Source organism: Lithobates pipiens, unplaced genomic scaffold, assembly GCF_037356315.1.
Source record: "Lithobates pipiens isolate NorthernLeopardFrog02 unplaced genomic scaffold, aLitPip1_a1.2 Scaffold_8, whole genome shotgun sequence".
Classification (NCBI taxonomy): Eukaryota; Metazoa; Chordata; class Amphibia; order Anura; family Ranidae; genus Lithobates; species Lithobates pipiens.
In genome coordinates, this window is record NW_027507903.1 from 53682349 (window position 1) to 53706444 (window position 24096).

At 43.7% G+C, this 24096-nt stretch overlaps 1 protein-coding gene across 4 annotated transcripts in view; it reads left to right on the forward strand.

Moving 5' to 3' along the window:
* The window catches only part of CRTC3 (CREB regulated transcription coactivator 3), a 262889-nt gene that overhangs the window by 104853 nt on the left and 133940 nt on the right, over positions 1-24096 (forward strand). For all 4 annotated transcript variants that reach the window (XM_077473423.1, XM_077473424.1, XM_077473425.1 and 1 more), the window contains exon 3: positions 12567-12686. In XM_077473423.1, the coding sequence (XP_077329549.1) occupies positions 12567-12686 (120 nt within the window). The remainder of the gene's footprint in view (positions 1-12566; positions 12687-24096) is intronic.

Consider the following 24096-nt stretch of genomic DNA (forward strand, 5'->3'; position numbering starts at 1 on the left):
TCACACCACAAGTGTGACACATGCTTTTGCATTTTTCTTGAAGCGTGCAAAATCTTCTGATTCTGCATGCTATTACATGCTACTCAGGTGTGAATGTAAGCTTAACCACTTCAGCCCCGGAAGGATTTTCCCCCTTTCCTGACCAGAGCACTTTTTGCGATTTGGCACTGTGTCGTTTTAACTGACAATTGCGCGGTCGTCGGACATCCCTAAACAAAATTTATGTCCTCCCCCCCCCCCCCCCCCCCACAGATAGAGCTTTCTTTTGGTGGTATTTGATCAATTTGATTTTTATTTTTTGCGCTATAAACAAAAAAAGAGCAACAATTTTGAAGAAAAAACAATATTTTTTTACTTTTTGCCATAATATCCCACAAAAATATATAAAAAACACTATTTTTTTTTCTTCAGTTTTAGGCCGATATGTATTCTTCTACATATTTTTGGTAAAAAATCGCAATAAGCGTTTGATTGGTTTGCGCAAAAGTTATAGCGTCTACAAAATAGGGGAATAGATTTATAGCATTTTTTTATTAGTAATGGTGGTGATCTGCAATTTTTATCGTGACTGCGACATTATGGCAGACACATCGGACACTTTTGACACTTTTGACACTGTTTTGGCAACATTATCATTTATATAGCGATCAGTACTATAAAAATGCACTGATTACTGTGTAAACGACACTGGCAGGGAAGGGGTTAAACACTAGGGGGCGATCAAGGGGTTAAATGTGCCCTAGGGAGTGATTCTAACTGGGGGTGGGGGCGAGGTGGGCTTCAAGGTGCATGACAGCGATTACTGCTCCCGATGACAGAGAGCAGTGATCCATCGTGCCCCATCAGTTTGAGTGCAAGTTCTCCCCCCTTTCTTTTCCCTGCAACCTTCTGGGCTGCACATGCGCAAAATGTACGCTCTACTGTTGGCTATGATGAACTTGGTAGCTGTAACAGGAGAAAGTACAGACTGCGCATGTGTGGCCTGTAAGAAAAGGATATTGTTCCTTCATATGACGCTAGGGGGCGCTGGTCTCAACAGATGCTCCATCTCTACAGTAATTCAGACTGTAGAAAATTTGAAGAAGGCTTCTTTTTAGTACAGATTTGACCTACGTTCTTTTAGCCCTGGCTGGGAAGGTAGGTTTAGCACACTATGCTTCTCTACTCTTATAGGTTAAATTCTTGTGAATGGAGGAGTGTCTGTTAACTGTTAACCCCTCACAGCACCAGAAGTGCCGCAGCATGAAGAGTACAGGGCAGCCCTTTCTACTGAATCCAGCAGCCTGCGCTTCGTAGATAGAACTAAAGCTTTAATGAGAATTTTTTTTTTTTTTTTTTTTTTTTAAGCTAAACGTTCACTTTAAGGCTGGGTTCACACTGCTGCGGGGGGAGATCCGGGTGTGATTCGCACCGCAAATCACATCCGATCTCCGTAGCGATGCGAGTACAGCCATACAGATAGTATGGCTGAATTCGCATCGGTCCCGCAGCAAACTCGCACGGGACCCTTTTTTTGGTCCGCAACAGAATCGGATCGCATGGGGGTTCACACCATGCGATCCGATTCCTGTGCGAGTCGGCAGATCGCACTGCGATATGCGGACGGATCTGGGGGTGTCATTAACATAACATTGACACTCCCAGCCGTCCGCATAGGGCAGTGTGAACTGCCGGCGGGAGGTGTGCGATGCGGGAAAACGCCGCAGATTCACGGCGTTCCCGCATCGCAGCGGTGTGAACCCGGCCTAAGGCTCCACGCACACTGAAGCTCATAAATGGCAATTTTTGGGAGTTTGTGCTTTTTTTTTTTTTTTTTTTTTAAACGGCCCATAAACTCCCCTCTGTTATCCTATGTGCACACATGGATGTTTTTGGATGGTTATCAGCAGTGGAGTTTATGGGCTGTTTTCTGAACGCCATAAAATCACGTTCAGGAGTCGTTTTTCTGACCATAAGAAACACCAAATGCTCATAAACACTGATAAATGTCGATAAACGATCAAAAACGTGGCTCACCAGCATTTTGTAATGTTTTTGATCCATTGAAAAAAAAAGATAAAAACCACGAACGCAGAAAAACGCTAATTAGATTTCACGATTCTTTCTATGCATGTCTCCCAGAGTTCTTTCCAGGTTCATGGGCTCCGGCGCGGTGATTGTCTGGAGCCGCGAAGACGTCACACCTGCGCTAGCACAGGAGCCATTGGTCACGGCATGGCGGTCACAACATGGCTACTGAAGAAACGGTATGAGCGGGCCGTTTCTTCAGTGGGCATATGCTGATGTCGGCACATGCAGATACATTGATTATTACATAAGAGATATTCACAGTACCTACAGGCGAGCCTTATTATAGGCATTCCTGTAGTTAAAAGTGTTGTAAAAGGGTTTACAGCCGCTTTAACCACTTAATCCCCGGACCATTTTGCAGGCCAAAGACCAGAGCACTTTTTGTGATTTGGCATTGCGTAGTTTTAACTGACAATTACGCGGCCGTGTGACATGGCTCCCAAACAAAATTTGATGTCCTTTTTGTTCCCACAAATTTAGCTTTCTTTTGGTGGTATTTGATCACTCCTGCGGTTTTTATATTTTTTGCGCTATAAACAAAAAAGCGACTATTTTTTGAAAAAACCCATTATTTTTTAGATTTTGCTGTAATAAATATCCCCCAAAAATGTATATATAAAAAAAAATAATTCTCAGTTTAGGCCGATACGTGGTCTACATATTGTTAGTAAAAATCGCAATAAGCATTTATTGATTGGTTTGCGCAAAAGTTATAGCGTTTACATAATTGGGGATAGATTTATGGCATTTTTATTAATATTTTTTTTTACTAGTAATGGCAGCAATCAGCGATTTTTTTTTTTTTTTATTTTTTTTATCGTGACTCCGACATTATGGCGCATCGGACATTTTTGACACATTTTTGGGACCATTGTCATTTATACAGCAATCGGTGCTATACAAATGCACTGATTCCTGTGTAAATGACACTGGCAGTGAAGGGGTTAACCACTAGGGGGCGAGGAGGGGTTAAGTGAGCCCTGGGGAGTGTTTCTAACTGTGTGTGTGTGGGGGGTGGGGGGGGGTTATGACACGTCACTGATCTCTGCTCCGATCACAGAGATCATTGACACTGTCACTAGGCAGTACAGGGAGATGCTTGTTTACATTAACATCTCCCCATTCTTCCTCCCCGTGAGATGATTGGGGATATCCTTGCAGCGATTGAGTCCGTGGGACCTGCGATCGGACTCACGGAGGTCTCGGCTGGCGCGGCGGCAAATTTAAAGGGACGTACCTGTATACCCATTCTGCCGACGTACATCGGTGTGCGCCGGTCTGCAAGTGGTTAAAACAGTTTATTAGTATTTATTTTACTCTGTATTCCGAAAGCTGTTTTATTTTATTTTGAACATGTGACCAGCAGCAGAGGACTAGACGCTCCTCCTGCTTATGTTTCCCTGCAGACAGGCTGGGAAAGATCTGGGTTATGTGACAGCTGTATATTGATTGGGAAAAAGATACTTTTTTTTTTTTTTAATTAAAGTTAGTTACAGTGCCATTATCCATATACAGAAATAGAAGGGGCAATGTAAATTAAACAGTGTGTGTTTAGTATCACTTTAAGGAACCTTTCACAAATCTATTCTCCCTATACTCACTGCTGGGGCTCGAAGGCTGCACTTCAAACACCAAAGGGCTTCATGTAGCCCTTGGGCCGCAGGTTGGGCACCAGGACTCTGGAGTATACCTAGGGTTCCACAAAATCTTGGATGAGATTGGTTGCATGGCCGTCTGCAGAACTTTTTTTGGGGGGGGCGACATAATTTTTAAGTCAGCCATGCTCTGCCCCTTTTCGACTGTCATCATGGTCAGAGACTGCAGACATACTACATATACATTACACCCAGATACATTACATCCCAATACACACATATTACACATAGACACATTACACCACCATACACACAATAATTAGTATGGAAAACTCCCCTCCAATCAATTTCTACAGTGGTGTGAAAAAGTGTTTACCCCCTTCCTCATTTCCTGTTCCTTTGCATGTTTGTCACACTTAAGTGTTTCGGAACATCAAACCAATTTAAACAATAGTCAAGGACAACACAAGTAAACACAAAATGCAATTTGTAAATGAAGGTGTTTATTATTAAAGGTGAAAAAAAATCCAAACCATCATGGCCCTGTGTGAAAAAGTGATTGCCCCCCTTGTTAAAACATACTATAACTGTGGTTGTCCACACCTGAGTTCAATTTCTCTAGCCACACCCAGGCCTGATTATTGCCACACCTGTTCACAATCAAGGCATCACTTAAATAGGAGCTGCTTGACACAGTAAGGTCCACCAGAAGATCCTTAAAGAGGAAGTAAACCCTGATGAGTTTACTTCCTCTTTTTTTCCCTGCAAAGGTAAAGCATAATGGACTACTATGCATCGCATTATGTGTCACTTACCTGACACAGGAGCCAGCGAAGTCGCCGCTGTCCCCTGTAGTCCGCCGCATCCATCTTGCTGGTGGCGTCTCGCAGCTCCGCCGCTGTCATTCGGCGAAGCCGCGATGACGTCACTCCCGCGCATGCGCACGGGAGTCGACAAATGTGGCAGCTCCATTCTTGGAACTGCCGCGTTCAGTGCGCCTGCGCGCCGCTGTCTACGGCGCATGCGCCGTAGACAGCGGTGCCCGTTTTCGGGCAGATATCTCCTAAACCATATAGGTTTAGGAGATATTGCTTGGACCTACAGGTAAGCCTTAATCTAGGCTTACCTGTGGGTCAAAGTGGTTTGTAAGGGTTTACAACCACTTTAAAAGCTACACATCATGCCGAGACCCAAAGAAATTCAGGAACAATTGAGAAAGAAAGTAATTGAGATCTATCAGTCTGGAAAGGGTTATAAAGCCATTTCCAAAGCTTTGGGAATCCAGCGAACCACAGTGAGAGCCATTATCCACAAATGGCGAAGACATGGAACAGTGGTGAACCTTCCCAGGAGTGGCCGGCCGCCCAAAATTACCCCAAGAGCGCAGCGACGACTCATCCAAGAGGTCACAAAAGACCCCACAACAACGTCCAAGGAACTGCAGGCCTCACTTGCCTCAGTTAAGGTCAGCGTTCATGCCTCCACCATCAGGAAAAGACTGGGCAAAAATGGCCTGCATGGCAGAGTTCCAAGGAGAAAACCACTGCTGAGCAAAAAGAACATCAAAGCTTGTCTCAATTTCTCCACAACACATCTTGATGATCCCCAAGACTTTTGGGACAACATTCTGTGGACCGATGAGACAAAAGTGGAACTCTTTGGAAGGTGTGTGTCCAAGTATATCTGGCGTAGAAGGAACACTGCATTTCATAAAAAGAACATTATACCAACAGTAAAATATGGTGGTGGTAGTGTGATGGTCTGGGGCTGTTTTGCTGCTTCAGGACCTGGAAGACTTGCCGTGATAAAAGGAACTATGAATTCTGCTGTCTACCAAGAGATCCTGAAGGAGAATGTCCGACCATCTGTTCGTGTACTCAAGTTGAACGAACTTGGGTTCTGCAGCAGGACAATGATCCTAAACGCACCAGCAAGTCCACCACCGAATGGCTGAAGAAAAACAAAATGAAGACTTTGGAGTGGCCTAGCCAAAGTCCTGACCTGAATCCTATTGAGATGTTGTGGTATGACCTTAAAAAGGCCGTTCATGCTCGAAAACCCTCTAATGTAACTGAATTAGGACAATTCTGCAAAGATGAGTGGGCCAAAATTCCTCCAGGACGCTGTAAAAGCCTCATTGCACGTTATCGCAAACGCTTGGTTGCAGTTGTTGCTGCTAAGGGTGGCCCAACCAGTTATTAGGTTTAGGGGGCAATCACTTTTTCACACAGGGCCATGATGGTTTGGATTTTTTTTCACCTTTTAATAATAAACACCTTCATTTACAAATTGCATTTTGTGTTTACTTGTGTTGTCCTTGACTATTGTTTAAATTGGTTTGATGTTCCGAAACACTTAAGTGTGACAAACATGCAAGGGAACAGGAAATGAGGAAGAGGGCAAACACTTTTTTCACACCACTGTATATTGCAAGCTTCAGATGACATTAGACAGAATAGAATGGACTACTAACCCCAGAAAAGGCAGATGGAAGGCTCCAACAACTGCTGCACATATCAAGCAGCTCATGAGGCTGGGGCCCCGTTCGGTGGGTGTTCTTGGGGCCCCTATCTAGAAGGGAGCACACACTGCCGGCAGTCCGAGGAGAGGAGATAAATCATTAGTGATCTGGTCGGGCTGAGCATTAGCAGAAGCCGTCTGCGGCATGTGAAAGGTAACAGGCAGCTACGGGAGAGCTTTGTATTTCCAGCTACTGGCTGCGCTGCCTCCCCCCAGCTCAGGGGCTGCAAACACCATCACTCCTGACACACACTCCATGTTGTGTATTTGACTCCCGGCCCTGGGACATGCAGCGCGGTGTCCCTGATTGATATGCACACTTGCCTATAGGTAGAAACAACCCTGCCGGGGCGGGGGGCACGTGACCCCTCCCCCCCTTGCCCCTACCTGCTGCTCCCATGATTGGCTGTTCTTAATAATGGAAACGCCTCCTTGTTCTAGATAATGGATATGATTGTTTTGTTCCATTTGGATTTGGGTCATAACTAAAATCCCATAATGGGGTTATAAAGATCGCACAAAAAAATGTTGGTAACCTTTGCAAGATCTCATCACATTGTATATAAACACGCTGAGAATCTCGTACCTTATTCTCATAAATGGCTTACTTCTACATACGCTTTGCACCCGTTTATAACCAATATATCAGCCGACGAGTGCGGCTGAATCTACACATTTAAATTCTTTATTGACAACCTATTTGGGGTAGAAAGGAACGCTCACATAGAAGAGTCAGCCTGGTTAGTTGCACAATGATCTTTTGGACTGTGAAGCAAGCAGCACAATTTGTACAAATACAAATTGTAGGAGTGATCCAAGTGATTGCTTTTCTAGGCAGATGTCATAATAACCCAGCTAGCAAAGTATCATGTGTTAGTAATAGATTTACCCTCAGAAAGTTTACCTTGGTGTATTATGGCAGCCTTTGTGTTGAAGTAGCGTTGCCTCCCTTCCAGACTAGTTCACCTATTTTTCCTCGCAATTGTTCTAGATCTTCTCTTCTAGATCAGATGTACGCATCTGTGTAAGTCAATCGACTGTTTAATGGGCATAGACTATTTGTTTTAACAACTAAACTATTATAAAAAGTAGCTGTGAAAAGGTATTGTTGTGTTTGTCCAACTCGAACCATTTCCCATGGATGTGCTTAAAGCGATTTTTGTTTTTTTTTAGAATAACAAACATCTGTATACTTACCTCCTGTACAATTGCATAGAGCGGCCCCAAGCCATCTCTTCTCGGGTCCCCTGCCTGTGCTTTTGGCTCCTCCTCTGTCCAGTGCTCCCACAGGAAGCCGCTTTCCATGGGGGCACTTGTGGGTGCTCGCTCCCGAGCCCCACTGCGGCGTCCATTGACACAGACAGCGTAACTCAGCCCGCTTTCTGGTCACTGGCTTTGATTGACAGCACTGGGAGCTAATGGCTTCCAGTGCCCCAGCAAAGCCAGTGAGATATGGAAGTGAGGGGAGAAAAGGGCTGCAGTTGTGCACAGCGCTGGATTGAATGAGGGCTCAGGTATGTATAAGGGTGGGGGGCTAAATCGATGCCTAAACATTTTTTACCTGAATGTAAGGAATGCATTAAGGTAAATGTTTAGGGTTTAGAACCACTTTAACGGCAGACAATGTGAGTTCGGGGACCCGCGGCCACTGAGTCGCAACTGAAGGGAACACCGGGCAATCCTGTGCAGGCAAAACACCGCCCTCAGCCACTCTGTGCAGTAAGGTAAAAAAAAAGAAAACCTTCATGCAGCTCTCCCGGCTCAGGAATGTATTTGGATCTCAATCAAGTAAAGTGCACGAGAGCTGCATCTTTCTCGGGGCGCTCCCTCCTCATAGGCTCATATACAGTAGCAGGAACCATTGGCTATCGCTGCTGTCAATCACAGCCAGTGACGAGGGAGTGAAGCTAAGCCCCACTTGGTGTGTCTGAGCGGGGCTCAGGAGCAAGAATGCATGAGTGCCCCCATAGCAAGCCGCTTACTATGGAGGCACTCGACGGGGGTGGAGGAAACCTGAGAAGAAGAGAATCAGGGCTGCTCTGTGCAAAATAAGTAGAACATTTTACCAAAAAGATTCTACAACCTCTTTAACTGCTTAAGGACAGCCTGCTGCACATATACATCGGCAGAATGGCACGGCTGGGCACAAGCACGTACGTTGCTCTTTAAGTGCCAAGCCATTCCTGAGCTCCGTGACCGTGGGACCAGCGAACCCGATCGCCGCTGGTGTCCCACGATCAAGTCACAGAGCTGAAGAACGAGGAGAGGTCTGTGTAAACAAACCTCTCCCCGTGCTTCCTACTGTGGCTGTCACCGATCGTCTGTTCCCTGTTATAGGGAAAGAATAAAACATATAACGCCACACACAACCCCTCCTCGCCCCCTAGTGGTTAACTCCTTCACTGCCAGTGTCATTTACACTGGAATCAGTTCATTTAAATAGCACTGATTGCTGTATAAATGACAATGGTCCCAAAAATGTGTCAATGTGTCCGCCATAATGTAGCAGTCACAATAAAAATTGCTGATCGCCGCCATTATTAGTAAAAAAAAAAAAAAGCCGGGGAATTTTTTTTTTAAAAAGCAGACTTGCCTGTCCTGGGTGCCAGTGATGTCGGCCGCCCGAGGCCGACCATTCCTCGGCTCTCTGGTCCCGGTGCCGCCATTCCAGCTAAGGGAAACAGGCAGTGGAGCCTTGCGGCTTCACTGCCCATTTCCTACTGCGCATGGGACACAGTTTTTTTTTTTCTCCAATTTTTTAGGAACATTTTTATGCAATTTTTATTTTTTTTATAGAGTGGCCCTCCACTTTAAGGACCGCCCCATGTACATATACTGTGGCCCTTTAGCGCAAAATCATTTACCTGTATGTGATTCACTTCTTTGGCTCTGGAGCGTGCGCACCACCGGAGCCACGTTTTCACTGTGAGTGCACACAGCGGGAACCAATCGGCAGGTTCGATGAATGCAATGTCTGCCAGGGACCCGTTGATCATTCGTAGAGAGGCAGAACGATGGTCTGCCTATGTACATAAGGTAGACCGCTGTTCTGCCAGAAAGGAAAATGGAGATCTCATGTTTCTGCTAAGAATTCCTCTTTGCCATGACAACTAATAAAACCTTTATTGTAACCTGGGGGCACATGAAGAATTGCCTGAAATTCCTACATAGCACAGGTTCCTGTAGCTACAGAATTCTACAGTAGAGACAATCATTTTAATTTTACTATTTTGGGTCTGGGTTAGCAGACAAAGGAGAAGATGGCATATCGGGGTTGGGGCGGGGGGTACCTGGAGGGATAGATAGGGTAACGGTATGATTAGGGCTCAAAGTACCTGCAGAGGCAAATGGATATTACAGTATGTCTAAGATTGGGGGCACCTGGAGGGGCAGAGGGGCTAACGGTATGTCTTGGGTTAAAGGTACCTTGATCATGAAATGGGGAAGCGGGATTGGGGGAACCTGGAGGTACAGATGGGGTAAAAGTGTGTTCACTATTGCGGCTTTCAGAAGGGACAAAAACATGGCACCACAGAATAGAGGTCGACCGCTATATCGGCCGATATTTGCCGTTTTTTAAATAATCGGCATCGGCCGATTGTGCTGATAAAAAGCCGATTTAGAACTACAGCGGGACTTTGAAATGACTTCTGTAATAGAAGTCAGTGTAAGTTGCCATAGAAACGTCTTCCTCCTCTCTGGGCAGGCTGCCAAGAAAAGAACAAAATGATACAATGTTTACACTTCTGAATGAATGAAATCATCTGTGTGTAGAAGTTCTCAGTTTAACCATTTAAAGACTAAATCTTTTCTGACACTTGTTGCTTACAAGTAAAAATCCAGTATTTTCTGCCAGAAAATCACTTAGACCCCCCCAAAAATTATATATATATTTTTTAGCAGAGATCCTAGGGAATCAAATAGCGGTTGTTGCAATATTTTATGTCACACGGCATTTGCACAGAGGTCTTTCAAATGCATTTTTTTGGGAAAAAAATACACTATTTAAAAAATAAAAATAAAATAAAAACAGTAAAGTTAGCCCATTTTTTTTTTCGTCCAAAAGTTTTGACTACCTGTTTTTATTTAATATATATATATATATATATATATATATATATATATATATATATATATATATATATATATATATATATTTTTTTTTTTTTTATCTAAATCATACATACAAGTAAACTGATTGGAGGTTTGTTTTGTTTAATAAATGTTTAAATGTAAGAAATTTTCTGTATCACTTATGAAGGCCGCTCTCACACTGGAGCGGGCAGGCGTTGATGGTAAAACGCAAGTTTTAGCGGCTCTTTACCATAATTTTAGTGGGGCACATATAACCCAGCTAGCGGCCGAGGAAGAGGTTAAATGCGCCCATGAAGCACTGCTGCCAAATCGCATTGCATGCGCTTCGGCAGTGGTGCCCATTCATATCAATGGGCAGGAGTGGTGGACGAGCGGTATACACCACTCCAAACGTGCTGCTTGCGGGACTTTTTTTTTAAGATCCTGCCAGCGCATCGCCTCAGTGTGAAAGCACTCTGTCTTTCACACAGACTGCAGGGGAGCCATTTTGCAGGCACTTTACAGGTGCTATTTTTAGCCCAAAAGCGCCTGAAAAACGCCCCAGTGGGAAAGGTGTGTTAGATCAAGGGGGATTAAAAAAAAAAATAATAATAAAAAAGGAAAAAATAAATAAAAAAAATCGGCCTAACATATCGGCCCAAAAAAATCGGCATCATATATCGGCTATCGGCCGCCATGATTTCTAAATATCGGCATCGGCCAGAGAAAAACCCATATCGGTCGACCTCTACCACAGAAATCCTTCTGCAGTAAAAGGAGAGGGGTGTCTGGAGAGAAAGATATATCTCTTGGCGAGCGGGGGTTCTCTGGACTGCTGTCAAGTTGTCACCAATAGAATGCTGGAGCAGAAGGGGGCAGCCAGTGAAAATTAGAGATTAGCCTAAAGGGATTAAAAGGCAGGAGAAGAGTGACCAGAAGAGGGCAGAATCCAGGGCTCAGAGGAGACCAGTCACCATGGACAGCTCCAATGCCAAGTCATTAGAGGATCATGATTAAAGTTACACTAAACGTTTTGGTTTAATAAAAATAATTTAAAAAAAGAATAATTCTATTCAAGTCTGTCTGCTTGACTTGCAAGCATAGGGGTTGCCTGAAAGTTTTATTTTAAATTAGGTCCATGTGCTTGTCCTCATTTACCACTTCATTATCCCCCAGTTGATTTTTGGATGTGTTGTTGTTCTGCTTTTTCCAGTATATTTTAAAATTGTATTGCTTGTTAAGTCCCTGTGATTCGGATTCTGTGTTTGATCTCACATGTAAACTGAGATGTAATTTATATGTATTGTGACCATTTGGAATGCACAAAGTCTAAGTATATAGGTAGAATTTTTTATTTTTATTTTGTATAAGTTTTTTTTTTCTTTTTTTTTTGGGCTTTTATGCAGGTTTTTGTTTTTTTGTTTTTTGGGAAAAAATGGGGGAAAAAAGTACCCAATATGGGAAAAAAATAATGTATTCTTAACTCAGAAATGAACACCCTTAACCACCCCCCTCCAGTCTCCGCTGGTCTCACCTCCATGAGCTGTTGCCCTCGCAACCTCTGTAGTGTTTTGGGATTTTAAATCCCTGCACTTCTCCCTCTTTCTGCAGGACTTGCAGGACAGATCAGAGTGACTTTGATTGGTCCTCGCTGGAACATTGCTCTGATCCGTCCTGGAAGCACTGCACTGAGGAGACGGAGAAAAGCAGCAATTGCAAATATCCAATCTGGGCACTGACCGCTCATCGCTCGAGGAGGTAAGTACAGAGAAAAACAGGGTGTTGGGAGGGTGTAAGGCGTTTTAACCCTTTTCATTTTTTTTTTTTTCTGAAAAGGTGAACTCAAACTTCAATCCTAAATTGGATCGTAATGGGATATGTACTTGTTTACATCATGTCTGTTGAGCTGCGTTTTTCTACACATGACACATGTCTGATGGAAAACTATTGTGTGTGTACTCTGTTTACACCATACGTGTCCCGTGGTGTGAGGAACAACAAAGCTCAACAGACATGGTGTGAACAAGATCTAAATCTTCCTAGAAACCAGAGAACCCCTTAAACGATGGGCCTCTCCACTTTTACTAGCTGACTAGCATTCCTGCTCAGTGTTCTAAGGAGAGAAGACAGCTGGCTCTACTAGCGTGTGACGGTTGTTTTGGAATAGTAGCCGAGTGCGGTTACCATTGACTCCATAAATTTAAAGTGCTAAAAGTGAGAGGCTTGCCACATGTTCAGTCATATTTTTATGTTTACTTTTTAAAATGATATAATTCAATCAATAACTTCTCTTGTTTATTTTTTTAGGGTTCATTTCAGCCCGTGGATAACATCCGTGGCATGAGGCACCATGGCCTGGTGGAGAGGGTATCGAGAAACCGCCTGCACTCGCCTCATCACAGACCCGTGGAGAAGCATGGACGTCAGATATCCTTTAATACTGATGATCAGGCTGGGGAAAGCTGGCCTCGTATGCCTTTGTTCTGGCAGTAGCTGGATTCTTTCACCTCTGCAGTGGGCTGTTATACTTCTTATAAACAATGAAATCTTGTCTAGATTCCAGCTCATTAGAATTATTCTTCTAGCAGCAAGCACTTATCCCATTAAGACATCGCTTGAAGCTTACTAGTTACTTATTTGTCATTTGTAACTGTTTTTCCATTTTACTTGCTAAGAGTTTTTCATTTAGGTTTTTCTACAGTTTTCATCTGTTGGGTTATTGTTGTCTTTTTGTGCTTTTTTTTTTTTTAAAACCTTTTTTAATGGCTCTAATTTAGACTAAATTTGCAACCGGTAGGTTTAATGTGGAATCAGGGCACATGTGATTTTGTATAAAGCTTCTATTAACCGCTTCAGCCCTGGAAGATTTGGCTGCTGAATGACCAGGCCTTTTTTAGCGATTTGGCACTGCTTCGCTTTAACTGACAAGTGTGCGGTCGTGTGGCGCTGCACCCAAAACAAAATTTATGTCCTTTTTTTCACACACAGAGATTTTTATTTTTTGCGCCATAAACAAAAAAAGATCCACAATTTTGAAAAACACAATATTTGTACTTTTTGCTATAATAAATATCCCCCCCGCCCCCCCCCCCCCCTTTATTATTATTTTTTTTTAACCACTTCAGTCCCGGAGGATTTTACCCCCTTCCTTACCAGAGCACTTTTTGCGATTTGGCACTGCGTTGCTTTAACTGACAATTGCACGGTCGTGCGTCATTGCACCCAAACAAAATTGACGTCAAAATTGACTTTTGGTGGTAATTGATCACCTCTGCGGTTTTTATTTTTTGCGCTATAAACAAAAAAAGTGACAATTTTGAAAAAAACAAACAAAAAAAAAAAAAAAACAATGTTTTTTACCTTTTGCTATAATAAATATCTCATTAAAAAAAATTTTCCTCAGTATAGGCCGATACGTATTCTTCTACATATTTTTGTTAAAAAAAAAAAATCCCAATTAGTGATTGGTTTGTGCAAAAGTTATAGCATCTACAAAATGGAGGATAGATTTATGGCATTTTTTTTTCTACTAGTTATGGCGGCGATCTGCGATTATTTTTTTTTTTCCTCGTGACTGCGACATTATGGCGGACACATCGGACACTTTTGACACGTTTTTGTGACCATTCACATTTATACAGCGGTCGGTCTCCTCTTCACTGACACGACATGGATCTGTGTGTTTACATACACAGATCCACGGTCCTGCTGTGTTCCTGGGCAGTCGCGGGTGCCCGGAAGACATTGCGGCCGCCAGGCACATGCACCGGGTCCCGAGCGATGCCGCGGGTGCGCGCACCCCCTAGACGGCCAGGAATCAGAGGACGTCATATGACGCCCACCCAGTATGGGAGATCACATCTGCGGGAGTCATAAGTCTATACGTCGAGGCTGAAGTGGTTAAACAAATTTTTCCTCAGTTTAGGCTGATATGTATTCTTCGACATATTTTTGGTAATAAAAATTGCAATAAGCATATATTGATTGGTTTGCACAAACGTTAAAGCGTCTACAAAATGGGGAATAGATTTATAGCATATTATTCTTTTTTTTTTTTACTAGTAATGGCGGTGATCAGCGATTTTTATCAGGACTGCGACATTATGGCAAACACATCGGACACTTTTGACACATTTTTGGGACCATTGGCATTTATACAGCGATCAGTGCTATAAAAGTGCACTGATTACTGTAAAAATGTCACTGGCATTGAAGAGGTTAACAGGGTAACACAAGGGAGCAATCAAGGGGTTAACTGTGTTCCCTCTCTGCGTTCTAACTGTAGGGGGGGGGGGGGGGTGGGACTGTCTAGAGGAGATGACAATGTTACAAAAGAGAAGTAGCATAAACCCTTGTATTGAAATAAAATTGTAAACAGGTAAGCATCATAGACATAGACTTTATGGAAAAAGAAAAATATTAGTGAACACCAAATCATTGTGCTCATGTGTAAAAAAACAAATAATTAGTGCAAATGTAAAGTCTTTTTATATCCAGAAGAATATTCGAGTCCCACGTGTAAATGATACTTCAAATATGCCGTCTAGTCCCCAAAAGGGTAAACATGCGAACACCCATGTGATCATCTGGGGACGATGTCTGAAGAGGAAACGCGTTGGGAGGACTCCACTGCCGCCTGTTTTGTAAGAAGCGCTTGTTTAAAACTACAGAAATGTGAGTTTACTATATTTTTTTAATAAATTTTATTTTAACGGAATTACTCTATATGGCCCTATGTTTTCCTTCTATACATCCATTATCTTGAACCTGGCTTTTATATGTGAGGAGAGAATCTACGGTTGTTGTGAAGAATTTTTGGATGACTGTTTGTCAGTCTAGCCTTGGCCAAATTCACGTCATTTGGCATTCCAATACCGGCAAATCCGAGTGTCTACGATCAATAGAAAGCTTGCAAGACCCTCAGAATATACATTCTTTTGGGTCATAACCATCTGGTAAGCCTACATCTGTTGAGGTGGCGGTATCATCACATGGGTGTTCGCATGTTTACCCTTTTGGGGACTAGACGGCATATTTGAAGTGTCATTTACACGTGGGACTTGAATATTCTTCTGGATATAAAAAAGACTTTATATTTGCACTTTCTAATTATTTGTTTTTTACACACGAGCACAATGATTTGGTGTTCACTTGCTCACTAATATTTTTCTTCTGTAAAGTCTATGTGGTTTTGTACATGGATGCTTAACTGTTTACAATTTTATTTCAATACAAGGGTTTAGAGCTACTTCTCTTTTGTAACATTTGCACTTTTTTGCTAAAATATCAATTTTTAGTGTGGTAGCAGCTTTATCTTGCACATTTGGATAGCGCAGTGTTTTTTTTTTTTTTCTTGGCTTAGAAGAAATATATCACTATAGGGGAGATGACAGATCGCTGTTCATACTTTGTATGAACACGATCAGTCTCTGAGAGTTCTCGGTGTGTCACAAGCGATCACGGGAGCCTGGCATTTGCATAACGTCGTTTCGCCCAGCTGTGCCATTCTGCCGCAGTATAACTGCGGCGGCTGGTCGGCAAATGGTTAAAGATAAGTTACAATATTTAACACGCGGTTACACGTACCAATGTAATGAAGCATATACCATGCCTCACCAGTGACCCTGGAAGCTGGTAGACACTGCTACTCCAGTGATCTCCACTTGCTTCTGAATCCCATGCCAAGCAACTGCATTCTGAATACAGGAGGTTGTCTGCTTGACTAGTGTACCGTTCAGAGATGGTTTGCATCCTCTGAATGGAGAGCATGACCTCACTGCCCTACCTTTCTACCTAGTCCAATTGGAGAACGTGTTGCATTCATTCATCCATTACAGGATCACAGGGTTTGTTCTCCCTGCCAGCTTCTGTCATTTTTTTTTAAATTGGTAGGGCTGTGTGTGGCTTCACCCGCACATCCGCTTCATTCATTTGCATTAGGTTGTGAATAAAAAAAAAAAACTACAAGTCCCATCTTCCGCTGCAGCAGAAGGACTCCTAATTTTCATTGGGGCACAAATGACATTACTACACTTGTAGTTACTTCTCCCAGCTCCATAGCTGACAGTCCAGGGGCTAAAAGAAGAGTCTGCAAGAGCCAGAGCCTTGCACCTGCTTTCAGCTGATTGTGGTTGCAATGCTTTGCAAATTCAAATGCAAAAAAATAATCAATTTGTTATTTTTCTATCTGCAAACTGAATGCATTTATAGTGCGTGTGGTGAAATTCTCCTTTTAAAATATTTTTCAAATTAAACCTGCTAAATAGTAATTGATTCTTTTTACCCACAAACCATTCCCCCATTTTATCTGATTTCTCTTAAGTGGTTAAACCCTACTTTATCTTTAAAAACTAGGTACACCTTTTGGAACATGTTACATGTTGCACCCATATTTGGTGTGTAACATGTTCCTGCGCATGTTCCCTCCGTCTTATATGCACTTATTTTTGTGTTCTCACACCACATGTATAGGGCAGCCCATTTATTTTAATAGGCTGCACTGTAAATGATGTGACAAAGTAACAAATGTTTTTTGAGCTTCGAGTGTTTTTCATATAACCGAGCATTTTGCAACATTTGATATGTGAAAACCATGCGTCTGATTTACACTTGGAAGGCTAATAGTGGATAGCACCGCAATCTCATAGCGCGTTTTGTGAATGTGCGCACAATTGTGCGATATTGCGTGCATCTACTTAGCGCTTTAGTGTGAATGCAGCCTTTTAGGGTTTACGTTTATAAGTTAAAAATGTGTTTTTTGGTAACCTTTTAAAGCCTGCCGTTTGTGAATAGTAAATCCATTTTTTTATCACGGTTCCAAGTTCTACTCTGTGGCCTATAGAATTTGTGTATTCCCTGTGTATAGTTGTATTCTGGAGCAACCCAATACTTGATTTAAAAAAAATAAAAGCCTTTAGGCACACAACTGTCTGTGAAAGAGTTTGCTGGCATCAAATGGCCAGAAGCCTTCAGCAGTGGCTGGTTTTAGGCCCCTTTCACACAGGGCTCGCTTCATTGGAGTCCAACTGCTCAGTGGGGAATCTGCATGCTGAGCAGGCGGATGGCTGATCCATATCCGCTCCGCTTATGCAAAGCAGACACAGACGCAGCCTGCTCTCCTCTATGGGTGCTCGGATGTAAACAGACCAGCTGCCCATTTACACTTTACACCCGACTGTTATCTGATCCGCCAGATGGAGGGGGGGGGGGGTTTAGTGGACAGAATTGGATTGGATGGCAGCGGGTGTAAACGGACACATGTCCACTTATGCCCCGTACACAGGAGTGGATTTTCCGTTGGAAAAAACCTGGATGGTTTTTCCGGCAGAATTCCGCTCAAGCTTGTCTTGCATACACACGGTCACACACAAGTTCTCTGAACTTTTGACCATCAAGAACGCGGTGATGTACAACACTACGACGAGCCAAGAAAATGAAGTTCAGTGCTTCCGAGCATGCGTCGAATTGTTTCCGAGCATGCGTAGGAATTTTGCGCATCGGAATTTCCGATTGGAACTTTTTCCGACTGAAAAATAGAGAACCTGCTCTCAATCTTTTGCTGGCTGGAATTCTGCCAGAAAAATTCTGATGGAGCGTACACACGGTCGGAATTTCTGACCAAAAGCTCACATCTGACTTTTTCTGGCAGAATTTCTGATGGTGTATATGGGGCTTTACACCAGCGGCTCCACAGAGACTGGAGGGTCTGATTGGCTCCACCTGAAAAACTGATAAGTGGACCTGATTGATCTGCTAGTGTGTAAAGGGGCCTTATCTGTTCAGCATTTTTTCGGACCAGGTTTTTTGTATATAAACATTTAGGCTTGGTTCAGATCTATGTGTGCTGGGAATGCACACAGAAACGCTCTGCTCTTAGTTCAGCTTTACAATATAAAATTACAAGTACCTTTTCTAAGAAGTAAAGTTTGAGTTCAGCATTGTGTAAAGTGTCGGGTCTGCCTGTGTAGTCTTATTGCTGTCCTGTTCTTGCAGTTCCCAGTGTCTGTTTTTGCTGTTGTCATATTCAGTGGCCTTTTATTGATGTCCTGTGTGTGAATCAACAGGGATAGTAGGAATTAGAGCATGTCTGACTGTTTTGGCATTGCTTGAGTGTCTGAAGTTCCTTCCCTCCTCCACCAGCCTGGAAGATTTGCAGGGAAGCAAAAGTGTTGCACATTTGCACTTAAATGTGTCTGTGATGTCATGATGGCGATGTGTGTGAACCGTAGTGATGATGGCCGTGGGGCCCTGTTTATAAGAAGCAGAGTGAAGTAATGTGGGGCTGTAGTACAGACAGAGGACAGCTGTTTTGTTTTCCAGGGAGAACACACAATGCAGTAATCTGTAAGCAGCGAGAACGGCCATCTACCAGGGTCTGATTTTTGTTTTTGAATGCATTTCTAGAAGGGAAATCACTTCTATAGCCGATGATCATGGCTGCTTTGTGCTACCGATGGCAAACTTGCATCCACACTCAGGCCGCGTACACACGGGCGGACTGTTCGCCCAACTTTGTTCGTCAAACAATCCGACAAACAGTCTGCTCAAAATTTGCATGAACGGACTTGACCACACACGATGAACGAACAGTCCGCTGAAAGCGTGCGCCATGACGTGAACGGCACGTATGACGGGACGAGAAATTCGACGTCCAATACACTGCAATGCAACCTTCGCCGTGTAAATCCTTTCTGAGCATGCGCGAAACTTAGTTTGTCGAACAAGCCTACACACGAGCGGACTGTCCGCTGAAACCAAGTTTCAGCGGACTGTCTTACGGGAATTCCGAAAAACTTTGTTCGTCAGACTGTCCGCTGAAACTGTCCGCTGAAGACCACACACGAGCGGACTGTCCGCTGAAACACTGTTCAGCGGACAAAGTTGGGCGAACAGTCCGCCCGTGTGTACGCGGCCTCAGAAGTTTGAACTAATAATGTTCTTTTCTGAAAAGCTGCTGGGAACATGCAATGGCCAGAAACTTGCATGAAAAAAATGTAAGTGTATATATAGACACATTTTATTTAGAATTAATAAAAAATATATACATTTTAAAGTATATGCATAGTAAAGTTTTATTCCCCCCCCCCCCCCCCAAAAAAAATGTGTGTGTGTGTGTGTGTGTATATATATATATATATATATATATTTATATTATTATACATTCACATCAGTCCCTAGCCTCGGGGCGCTTACAATCTAAGGTCCCTAACTCATATTCATACATATACTAGGGCCAATTTACACAGGATCCAATTAATCTACCAGCATGTCTTTGGGGTGTGGGAGGAAACCCACACAGGCACAGAGAGAACATGCAAACTCCAGGCAGGTAGTGTCATGGCTGAGATTCGAGTCAGCAACTTTTTGACTGCAGGCGAAAGTGCTAACCATCTCTCTCTCTCTCTCTTTCTCTATATAATCTATCTAATATATATATATATATATATATATATATATCTCTATATCTCTCTTTAATGACATCCCAGTCTTAGTCCGTAGGGCTCAATATTGAGTTGGCCCACCCTTTGCAGGTTTAACTCTTCTGGGAAGGCTGTCCACAAGGTTTAGGAGTGTTGACCATTCTTTCAGAAGCGCATTTTGTCAAGTCAGGCACTGATGTCGATGAGAAGGCCTGGCTCAGTCTCCGCTCGAATTCACCCCAAAGATGTTCTATTGGGTTGAGGTCAGGACTCTGTGCAGGACAGTCATGTTCCTCCATCTTCCATGTTACATAGTAAGGTTGAATAAAGACACCAGTCCATCCAGTTCAACCAGAGTTAGTGTCTACAATTGTCCCTTTCCTTGTACATTGCACACTCACATTGGTCCCTACCCTCAAGGAGCCCACAATCCAAGGTCCCCATTCATATACTAGGGCCAATTTTGGACAGAAGCCAATTAACCTACCTACATGTCTTTGGAGTGTGGGAGGAAACCGTAGAGAACATGCAAACTCCAGGCAGGTAGTGTCGTGGTTGGAATTTGAACCAGCAACCCTTTTTACTGCTAGGTGAGTGCTACCCACTACACCACTGTGCTGCCCATCAGTGTCAGTGGACCAATTGACATTTGGGGGGGTATTTCTAAATTAAAAAAAAAAAAAAAAATGTAAATACATAATATTTTGTTGAGAATCCTTTACTGGCAATGACTACCTGAAGTCTGGAACCCATGGACATTACCAAAGACTGCGTTTCCTCCTTTCTGATGCTTTGTCTGGCTCTAACTGCAGCTGTCTTCAGTTGTTCTTTGTGGGTCTTTCTGCCTTTTAGTTTTGCCTTCAGCAAGTGAAATGCATGCTATATTTGGTTGGGATCAGGTGATTGACTCTGCCATTGTAGAATATTCCAATTCTTTTCCTTCAAAAGCTCCTGGGTTGCTTTTGCAGTGTGGTTTGGATTATTGTCCATCTGTACTGGAAAGAGCCGCCCAATCCACTTTGCTGCATTTGGCGGGATCTTGGCTGACTATACACTGCAAAATTCATCCGGCTGCTTCTGTCTTCTGTCACATCAATAAACACCAACACCCAGTGCCACTGCGATACCCATGCCATCACACTGCCTTCACCATGTTTTACAGATCCAAAGCACAGGTTACTGTGCTTTGGATCATGAGCTGTTCCAAGCATTCTGCACACTTTTTTTTTTTCCGGTCATTCTGCCTTTTTTTTTTTCTTTTAAAAGTCAGCAGTTACAAATACTGCAGCTGCTGATTTTAAAAATATGGACACTTACCCGTTCAGGGCGCCCGTGATGTTGGCACCTGAAGCCGATCTGTCCCTCGGCTCTCGGGTGCTGCCGCTGCCATCTTCGATAAGGGGATCGTGCATGCGTAGTAGGGAACCAGGAAGTGAAGCCTTGTGGCTACTGTGCATGCATGACTCGCACTGGGCATTCTCACTGCTCCCTGCTGCCTCCCGGGACCTGTGTGTGTCTCTCAGAAGACAGTGGGGGGAGGGCGGGAAGCAGCATAGATACCTGCGGGTGGCGTGGGTATCTATGCCTGGAAATGGGAGCAAAATACCTGTATTAGACAGGTATGTGCTTCCCCCCCTGAAAGGGGCCAAATGTGACACTGGGGGGTTCAGAAAAGCGGAAGTTCCATTTTTGTGTGGAACTCTGCTTTAACCAGTTGCCGACCGCCGCACGCCGATGTACGTCGGTACAATGGCACGGGCAGGCATAAGGACATACATGTACGTCCCTTGCCTCCCGCGGGTCGGGGGCCCGATCGGGCCCCCGCCCGGTGCCTGCGGCGGTCGGTATTCGTACGGGAGCGATCCCGGACGAGGGGACGGCCATTCATTCATGGCCACCCCCTCGCGATCGCTCCCGACGAATAGAAATCCCCGGTGACATCACTTCCTCTCCTGTAATGTAAACACAGGAGAGGAAGTGATGTATTCTCTCCTCCGTGTCGGTATTTTTCGTTCCGACACGGAGGAGAGCGGATCAGTAAGTTGCACCAACACTCACACACACAGTAGAACATGCCAGGCACACTCACACCCCCCCTTTACCCCCCGATCACCCCCCCAATTACCCCTGCCCCCCAGTCACAGTGACACCAATGTCATTTTTTTTTTTTTTTTTTTTTTTTTTTGCATTGGTGTCATTTGTGACTGTAATAACTGTTAGGGCAGTTAGAGTTAGCCCCCTTTAGTTCTAATGTACCCCCCTAACCCCCCCAATAAAGGTTTAACCCCGTGATCACCCCCCGTCGCCAGTGTCACTAAGGCTGGGTTCACATTGCAGCGGTTTATGAGAACGAATGTGATTCGCACCGCACTGCAGTGCAAATCACATCCGATCTCTGTGCGATTCGAGTTCAGCCATTCGCCGCACCCGCCGCACCCGCCACACCCGCCGCACCCGCCGCAAATTCGCACGGGACCCTTTTTTTGGCCCGCAGCAGAATCGGATCGCATGGGTGTTCACACCATGCGATCCGAGTTTGCAGATCGCACTGCGATATGCGAACTGATCTGGGGGTGTCAGTAACATTTCACTGACACTCCCAGCAGTTCGCATAGGGCAGTGTGAACTGCCGCCGGGAGGCATGCGATGCGGGAACCCGCCGCGCATTCGTGGCGTTCCCGCATCGCTCCAGTGTGAACCCAGCCTAATAAGCGATCGTTTTTCTGATCGCCGTATTAGTGTCACAGGTGACGCTAGTTAGGCAGGTAGGTATTTAGGTTCGCTGCAGCTTTTTATAGCGCCAGGGACCCCCATATACTACCGCATAAAGCCCCCTAATTGCCCCCTAGTTAACCCTTTCACCAGTGATCACCATATAACTGTTACAGGTGACGCTGGTTGGTTAGTTATTTTTTTATAGTTTCAGGGCACCCGCCATTTATTACCTAGTCTCACTAGTGTACCCCTAAATTTAGGGGTGTCTACTTTCCAAAATGGGGTCATTTGGGGGGGGTTTGTGCCATCTTGGCATTTTATGGCCTTCAAAACTGTAACGCCCTTAGAAAGCCTGAAGGCGGTGCTTGGTTTTCGGGGCCCCGTACGCGGCTAGGCTCCCAAAAAGTCCCACATATGTGGTATCCCCATACTCAGGAGAAGCAGCAGAATTTATTTTGGGGTGTCATTTCACATATGCCCATGGCATGCGTGAGCAATATATCATTTAGTGACAACTTTGTGAAAAAAAAAAAAAAAAAAAAAAAGTTTGTAATTTTCCCGCAACTTGTGGCAAAATATAAAATATTCCATGAACTCAACATGCCTCTCAGCAAATAGCTTGGGGTGTCTACTTTCTAAAATGGGGTCATTTGTGGGGGTTTTGTGCCATCTTGGCATTTTATGGCCTTCAAAACTGTAATAGGTAGTGAGAAGTGAACTCAAAAATTTACGCCCTTAGAAAGCCTGAAGGCGGTGCTTGGTTTTCGGGGCCCCGTACGCGGCTAGGCTCCCAAAAAGTCCCACATATGTGGTATCCCCATACTCAGGAGAAGCAGCAGAATTTATTTTGGGGTGTCATTTCACATACGCCCATAGCATGTGTGAGCAATATATCATTTAGTGACAACTTTGTGTAAAAAAAAAAAAAAATTTTTTTTTTTGTCATTATTCAATCGCTTGAGGCAAAAAAATAAAATATTCAATGGGCTCAACATGCCTCTTATCAATTTCCTTAGGGGGTCTACTTTCCAAAATGGGGTCATTTGGGGGGGTTTTGTACTGCCCTGCCATTTTAGCACCTCAAGAAATGAGATAGGCAGTCGTAAACTAAAAGCTGCGTAAATTCCAGAAAACGTACCTTAGTTTGTAGATGTGACAACTTTTGCGCAAACCAATAAATATACAATTATTGACTTTTTTTTTACCAAAGACATGTGGCTGAATACATTTTGGCCTAAATGTATGACTAAAATTGAGTTTATTGGATTTTTCTAATAACAAAAAGTAGAAAATATCATTTTTTTTCAAAATTTGCGGTCTTTTTACGTTTATATCGCAAAAAATAAAAATCGCAGAGGCAATCAAATACCATCAAAAGAAAGCTCTATTTGTGGGAAGAAAAGGACGCAAATTTTGTTTGGGTACAACATTGCATGACCGCGCAATTACCAGTTAAAGCAGCGCAGTGCCAAAGTGTAAAAAGACCTCTGGTCATTTACCAGCAAAATGGTCCGGTCTGAAAGTGGTTAATCTTAGTTTCATCCATCCAAAGAATGCTTTTCCAATACTATTCTCTGGCTTTTTTAGATGTTTTTTGCCAATGGCTTTTTTCTTCTTCAGGCTTATGAATGGTTTGCACCTTCTGGTGAACCCTCTGTATTTGCACTCGTGAAGCCTTCTCTTGATTGTAGACTTTTACAATG